The sequence below is a fragment of the Pteronotus mesoamericanus genome, unplaced genomic scaffold (assembly GCF_021234165.1).
Source record: "Pteronotus mesoamericanus isolate MK-2021 breed Mesoamerican mustached bat unplaced genomic scaffold, CSHL_Meso_final contig_126, whole genome shotgun sequence".
Taxonomy (NCBI): Eukaryota; Metazoa; Chordata; class Mammalia; order Chiroptera; family Mormoopidae; genus Pteronotus; species Pteronotus mesoamericanus.
Genome location: NW_026555056.1, coordinates 354,278 through 362,631, shown reverse-complemented (window position 1 = coordinate 362,631; position 8,354 = coordinate 354,278). Strand labels below are relative to the sequence as shown.

The 8,354-nt window shown below is 35.7% G+C and overlaps 1 protein-coding gene across 1 annotated transcript; it reads left to right on the top strand.

Moving 5' to 3' along the window:
* Nucleotides 1–468: 468 nt before the first annotated feature.
* Nucleotides 469–1,557, top strand: AGTR2 (angiotensin II receptor type 2). Its single transcript, XM_054589349.1, has one exon. The coding sequence runs from the start codon at nucleotides 469–471 to the stop codon at nucleotides 1,555–1,557; it is 1,089 nt and encodes a 362-aa protein (XP_054445324.1).
* The last annotated feature ends 6,797 nt before the right edge of the window (nucleotides 1,558–8,354 follow it).

Here is an 8,354-nt window from a genome sequence, read left to right as displayed (position 1 = left end):
AATAGCAGGCAGAAGTGTGGTTTCTAGACAGTATACAGGCTGAGATATGTGCTCAAGTGTTTTTGAAATATTAACTTTTCTTATTTCTTGGATCCTTCTTGTCTGTTTCATGCATTTCCTGTTTGGCTAACCTGTTGGAATATTAATTTTCTTTAAACCTTTTAAAAATATGATATAAAAGATGGGTAAAATGTCGTTTCTTCAGAATTTTCAGTCCCTGATGCTATAATGTTTTAATTTCTCGGTACTATTGAGAAAATTCTTTTTTTTTCCAATAAGTAAAACACATTCTTATGTTATGTCATGGGTCTGTTTCTTAATGTTTACTATAATCACTCACCATTTTTGCTTTCAACAAACTTTCCAAATGCTAATGACTCAATGATGTCTTAAACTCTGCATGTATACTGAGAATTCCTTTTTATTTTCACAGAAGGCAGTAAAACTAGGAGCTGCTGACATTTCAATATGAAAGGCAACTTCACCCTTGCCACCATCAACAGAAACGTCACTAGCAGTCCTCACTTCGGACTTGTGAACATCTCTGGCAATGAATCTACATTTAACTGCTCACATAAGCCATCAGATAAGCATTTAGATGCAATTCCTGCTCTCTACTACATTATTTTTGTGATTGGATTTCTTGTCAATATAATTGTGGTTACATTGTTTTGTTGTCAAAAGGGTCCTAAAAAGGTTTCCAGCATTTACATCTTCAACCTGGCTGTGGCTGATTTACTGCTTTTGGCTACTCTTCCTCTCTGGGCAACCAATTATTCTTACAGATATGACTGGATCTTTGGATCTATGATGTGCAAAGTTTTTGGTTCTTTCCTGACCCTGAACATGTTTGCAAGCATTTTTTTTATCACCTGCATGAGTGTTGATAGGTACCAATCTGTCATCTATCCCTTTCTGTCCCAAAGAAGAAATCCCTGGCAAGCATCATATATAGTTCCCCTGGTCTGGTGTTTGGCCTGTCTGTCCTCACTGCCAACATTTTATTTTCGAGATGTCAGAACCATTGATTATTTAGGGGTAAATGCTTGTATAATGGCTTTCCCACCAGAGAAATATGCCCAATGGTCAGCTGGGATTGCCTTAATGAAAAACATCCTTGGTTTCATTATCCCTTTGATATTCATAGCAACGTGCTATTTTGGAATCAGAAAACACTTACTGAAGACCAATAGCTATGGGAAGAACAGAATAACTCGTGACCAAGTCCTGAAGATGGCAGCTGCTGTTGTTCTGGCGTTCATTATTTGTTGGCTTCCCTTCCATGTTCTGACCTTCCTGGATGCTCTGGCCTGGATGGGTGTCATTAATAGCTGTGAAGTTATAGCTGCCATTGACCTGGCACTTCCTTTTGCCATCCTCCTGGGATTCACTAACAGCTGCATTAATCCCTTTTTGTATTGCTTTGTTGGAAACCGGTTCCAGCAGAAGCTCCGCCGTGTGTTTAGGGTTCCAATTACTTGGCTACAAGGCAAGAGAGAGAGTGTGTCATGCCGAAAAAGCAGTTCCCTTAGAGAAATGGAGACCTTTGTGTCTTAAATGTGAGCATGGAATGCATGTTATCAACATGGCTACTTGGTTTGAGGTCTCCTTTGAATTATCTTTTAATGGCTTTAGTAAAATAAGTCTTTCCCCTTGATGTAATCTTTTCTCACTCTTGTGGAACAGTAAACGAAAGGTAACTATAAGTTTTATCTTCCAGTGACTATCAGGAATTGCTCCCCTCCTTTTTTTCTGGTCTATCAATACAAGATTGTCACTTGGCAGACATCCATAACATAGAAATAATCTCAAATTATAATTAATAACAAATTGTGAATGATAGTTTGGGGGTTCAGATTTCTCCTTGAGAAAAACTGAATTTTTTTAAAATTGGTTTTCATATCTGTTTTCATGAGGCTTTTCTCTTAAACCAAGTCCAGTCTTTTAACTCGTTGCATTATTTACAAGAGATCATGCTAAGTGACACTATACTTCTAAATGAAGTGTACTACAACAGACTGGTACCGGATTATTCAGGCTCCAGGTATATGCTTTCTATTTTAAAAAATATTATAAATAATAATCCTTTTACATTTCACTTGAGCATAGGTTTATATTTCATATAGCTACATATTGAGTAAGGACTAGGAATACAGATTAGATTACACGTACTTCTACATTTTAGCTTATTTTACATTTATGGAAAGTAAAATATATATATTAACATAGGTTATAATGAACAAATATTTGAGTGTTCACTAAACTCTAAATAAACACTTTTAAAAACTTTCTATTCATTTTAACTATTGTTTGAAGGTTTCTATGTTCTCTGATAATTTCTTGAAAACAATAACTAAACACTGTGTAGTGTTTGAAAATGTAAAAGGTCACTTTTTACATCCTTGACCTTTTAGATGTGGTGCTTTGATATATAGGAAGTTGACTTGACTTTTATTGTTGATGTTTTCATTCTGGGTTGCTTCCCAAAATATCTGGGTAGCTTCTTTAAATATTTAACTTGTGATAAATAAATCCTTAACTGGAATAGAATTTTGAGACCCAGGGAGGACCAAAAAATCCAGTAAATGAGAAATTTGGTGTCATGCAAAAGCACTCTCTGTCAGGGCAGTGCAATGTAACTTTAAAAACACAGACAATAGGGTAGTTTTAACCTATATCTATGAATAATTTGTTCCAGAATTTATAGGAGTCTTTGGAACTCTTTTAAACAAATCATTGGTTCATTGATGTCCTTCTTAACATTATTAGAACTCCTAAATTAGAGAAGTTCCTGAAACTGACTGAGTCACCTGGAGTTAACTTAGAATATGAATCTTATTTTTAGAAGTTAGAGGTTTCATTCTGCACCAGCTCATATGTATACATATTTACATCAGATTATCTAGGACCTTCCCAGACAAATGTTGACCTCTGAGGTAGAAATAAAGTTTCAGAGGCTTAGTGTCTCTGTTAGGTTCCAGGGCTGCAGATCAAAGAACCCTCTTGCTCCACTCTCTGGGAAAGTCTTAATGTCATGTAATCTATTATTATTAAAAAAAATAGCTAAATGTATAACCAACTATGACTTCATATTTTAAGTAATTTTGTAAAACATTGCATATAAATAAAATCTTTAATTGGAAGATTATGTGTTTACTTTTTTATTTTAATGACCACATAGTATAGATTCTTACCTTTCCTTTTATCTGTATACTTATTATAATTTCCACTGATACCTCTTAGTTTCAGCCCCCATCATTTTCTTACCTGGCTTCTTGCCATACTCTTCTAGTTTGCCTCTCCAATTTTCAGCCATGATTTCTTATTCATTATATAAGGGAAGTCCAGATTCTTTATCATGCTTTATAAGACTATAGGAGATCTGCTCTTTCCAGCCTCTGTTTTTTCTCTCTGCTATTTCTCTTGCACTCTATGTTCAAGCATCACAAGAGAACTTAACTGCTTTTTAAAAGCCTGATGCTCTTCTATACCCCTCTGCTTTTATTCACATAACTGTGTCTTCCTGAACCCCTCTAATCACTCCCACCGTCAGGATTTCTCATCTAACCGCTGAATACCTATGCAGCTTTCAATATTCAACTCATGTAAATTCCTCTACAACCATAATGATTATGTACTAATTATAATACACACCCCCTCCCCTGGAACTAAAAAGAAGTGTCAGTTGAGAAGATCATACATGAACATCTGAACTCTAACTCTTAAGAGTGTACAAAGATATCAATGTCTTCTCTCTTTTAAAATGTGGATTTTAGGTAAGCTCAGATGGCAAATGAAACTATATTATTATTTGGACACATTTCCAGGTACCTGCTAATCCCCCAGCTTTTCCATGATCCCACTTTTATTCACCTAACCTGCACAATGCCCAAGAACCACATAATAACAATAATAGCTACTATTAGGTGGACATATGTTATATACTATTGTAAGTATTTTACATGCATGGTCCCTTTTTATTCTCACAATGACTCAATTATTTGCATTTTACAAATTAGGAAACTGAGGCACAAATGAGTCCCTAATCTTTAAATTTGGCTCTGACCAACAATCTGGGTGTTTAGTGTTTAAAATATGAATCCCAAGCTACCAAACAGATATTTCAAAGAGTGTCTTGTATAGTCCTCCAACCTTCCTGTCAAATCTCACTGCTTGCACATCTCTGACCACAACAGTACAAGAGATTTGGGCAGGCGGCATATTTGCGTCTATGGGGAAAAACAGAGGAGACAGATGGATGAAGCTTTCTCCCTGGTCCTCCACTACCCTTTTCTTGTGCTCAGTGTTGTACAGAACTAATCCCTACTGCTTCTTGTACCCCATACACAGAGAGAAACATAAATTTCAAACATTTCTTTTGACGAACAAAAATGTTGACATGAACTTTAGCTCTGTAAAATGAGATTACATAAGGTTACTGGAGAAATTCAGCTGTTGCAGTTTTCAGAAGGAATATGTAATTTTACTATAGAAAGACAAATATTAATTATGTCTACATTTTATATCCCTAAATTAGATCTACTAAATACATGTTTTGAACCCCCCTTTTTCAGATATTTTGAGGCCTGTATTAAAATAAAGGGACAATCTGAAGGAAAGCACATTCTATTTTGAATTTTTTCCCCCACGTGGATCTGTGAGTGGGAAACTCTTTGGTGGGCTCATATAGCAGCAAATGAAAAATATGCTTGGATGGAACTAGAGAGCATTATGCTAAGCAAAATAAGCCAGGGGGTGAAAGACAAATACCATATGATCTCACCTATAAGCGGAACCTAACCAACAATACAAAGATGTAAGGAAAATAAGACCAGCAACACTGAAAGGAAAAGAAACCAACAGAGACAAGAGGGAAGGAGTGGAGGCAGAGGAAAAGGAAGAGAAGGGGAAAGTCAAGGAACACATAGCAAGGACTCATGGACAAAACCAAAGGGGAAGGATTGGGGGGGGGAGGGGGCAAGGGAAAGTGGTGGGGGGAAGGCAGAGACAAATGTATTTGAAAAAACAAGTTAAAAAAAAGAAAAATATGAACTAGACAACCTGAATTAACCAGGCTCCAGGCGTGTGCTATCTTGAGGTGATTGAGGCAAGAAAGGGCTGGGGTAATGAGGAATATGTAGCTTTCATTATTTTGTATATCCTAGATAAATTATGTCAGCAATGATGATCCACAGAAAGTAACAAAAATTCATATGCCATGACTAAAAGTAATCACTTCTGCTGCCAAACATCAGTGGCTTATGGCTGAGTTGACTAGCCTTCTAGACATTGATACTCACTGGCATAAATATACCTACAAAAGATTAACATCTTAAGAAAGAAAATTCTTTCTTTTTGAGTTCTTTTGGGATGAGAAATTTTTTTCAGTTAGAAATAATTTATATGTATTATTAAGAGACAAATGTATTTGAAAAAAATAAATTAAAATAAAATTAAAAAAATAAAATTAAATTAAAAAAGAGTCATACTGTCTCATTGTTGAAAAATTGAATTACATAGATAAAAATTAGCCACTGATACAATCATTATGAATAGCATGGAGTAAGAGTATTAGAGAGATATAAATACTGACACAGATTTTATATATATATATACTCTTAATTTTTATCTCTTTATTCATCTCCATATTTCTTTTTCTTTTTATCTATTATCTGTAATATATATCTTTCATTACCTTGTGGTACATTTCCTTTTATTTTTTAGGTTAAATATTAAAAAAATTATTGAGGTATATATAATTGACATATAAGATTATATCAGTTTCAGGTCTACAGTGTAATGATTTGATATTTTTATACCCTGTGAAATCATGACCACAATAAGTCTATTTATCACCCTCCACCATACAAGATTACAAAAATTTTTGTGTGATGATAACTTGTAGGATTTATTGCAATGACAACTTGCAAATATCCACTACAACATTATTGACTATAGTCCCCATGATTATACATCAGTTACATCAATATACATCATTACATTTCAAAGACTTATTTTACAACTGGTGGTTTGTACCTCTTGACCCTTTTACTCATTTTTGCCTACCCCTCAAATCAGCCTCTTTCTTTCCCTGCAACCACCATTCTGTTCTCTGTATCTATGAGTTTGGTTTTGTTCTTTAGATTCCACAAATGGGTGAGATCACACAATATTTGTCTTTCTCTGCTTTATTTAACTTAGCATAATACTTTCAAGGTCCATCCATGTTGTTGCAAATTTTTTTAATATTCAAAATATTATATCTCTAAGATTTCACTTGGTTTACTAGAAAAAATTCTTTTTTTCTTTGTTGGGTCCTCCTTTCTATGATAAGTCCCAAATTCTCATGGCTATAAGCAATCCAAGAGATTACATTTGGTTATCATTGTCCAGTGGTGGAAATATTGGAAAATCTGGTAAAACCAATGTCACATTTTCTTTTTTTCCTTTTTTTTCCTTTATTTATTTTAATTTTCTTTTTGACTGAATACTGGATTTTATTCTTTTTTTAATTTTTATATACCAAACCATATTTTATTTTATTTTTCCCCCAAGCATTTATTTACTTATTTATTTATTTATTTATTTATTTTTAAAATACATTTCTCTCTGCCTCCCCCCCACCACTTTCCCTTGCCCCCTCCCTCTTTCCCACTCTCAGCTCTTCCCCTTTGGTTTTGTCCATGAGTCCTCCTATATGTTCCTTGACTTTCCCTTTCCCTTCCCTCTCCTGCCCCCGCTTCCTCCTTCCCTCTTGTCTCTGTTGATTTCTTTTCCTTTCAGTGTTGCTGGTCATATTTTCCTTCCTTCTTTGCATTGTTGGTTAGGTTCCGCTTATAGGTGAGATCATATGGTATTTGTCTTTCGCCCCCTGGCTTATTTCGCTTAGCATGATGCTCTCCAGTTCCATCCATGCTGTCGCGAAGTTTAGTAGTTCCTTTTTTCTTTCTGCTGCGTAGTATTCCATTGTGTATATGTACCATTACTTTTTGATCCGATCATCTACTGATGGGCATTTAGGTTGCTTCCAACACTTGGCTATTGTAAATTGTGCTGCTATGAACATTGGGGTGCATAGGTTCTTTTGTATTGGCATTTTGGTGTTCTTAGGGTATAGCCCCAGCAGGGGAATATCTGGATCAAAAGGCAGTTCCATTTTCAGCTTTTTGAGGAAATTCCACACTGCTTTCCATAGTGGCTGCACCAGTCTGCATTCCCACCAACAGTGGACTAGGTTCCCTTTTCTCCACAGTCTCGCCAGCACCTGTTGTTTGTGGATCTGTTTATGATGGCCATTCTGACCGGTGTGAGGAGGTACCTCATGGTGGTTTTGATCTGCATTTCTCTGATGGCTAGTGATGCAGAGCATCCTGTCAAATGCCTCTGGGCCCTCTGTATCTTCTCCTTGGAAAAGCATCTGCCCAGGTCCTTTGCCCATTTTTTGATTGGATCATTTGTCTTCTTGGAGTGGAGTCCAGTGAGTTCTTTATGTATCTTGGAGATCAAACCTCTATCTGATGTATCATTAGCGAATATATTTCCCATATGGTTGGCTCCATTTTCATTTTGTTGATGTTTTCTTTAGCTGTGCCGAAGCTTCTTATTTTGATGAGGTCCCATTTCTTTATTCTTTCCTTTATGTCCCTTGCTTTAGGAGACATATCGGAGAAAAACCTGCTGCATGGGATATCTGAGAGTTACCTGCCAATGTTCTCCTCTAGTATTTTGATGGTGTTGCGACTTATATTTAAGTCTTTTATCCATCTTGAGTTTATTTTTGTGTATAGTGTCAGCTGAGGATCCAATTTCAATTTTTTGCATTAAGCTGTTCAGCTCTCCCAACACCATTTGTTGAAGAGGATATTATTGCTCCATTTTATGCTTCTACCCCCTTTGTCAAATATGAGATATCCATAGAGACCTGGGCTTATTTCTGGGCTCTCTATTCTGTTCCACTGGTCTATGGGTCTGTTCTTGTGCCAGTACCAGATTGTTCTGAGTATAGTGGCTTTGTAGTAGAGTTTGATGTCCAGTATTGTGATCCCTCCTACTTTGTTTTTCTTTCTAAAATTGCTGAGGCTATTCGGGATCGTTTATGGTTCCATATAAATTTTTGAAATGTCTGTTCTATTTCTGTGAAATACGTCCTTGGTATCTTAATAGGGATTGCGTTGAATCTATAAATTGCTTTGGGTAGTATGGACACTTTGATGATATTAATTCTTCCAATCCATGGGCATGGTACATGATTCCATTTATTTGTGTCTTCCTTAATTTCTTTCTTCAATGTTGTATAGTTTTCTGCGTACAGGTTTTTACCTCTTTGGTTAAATTTATGACTAGGTACTTTATTT

Coding starts and splice junctions, on each gene's coding strand:
- AGTR2 (XM_054589349.1), top strand. CDS start 469: ATGAAAGGCAACTTCACCCTTGCCACCATCAACAGAAACGTCACTAGC.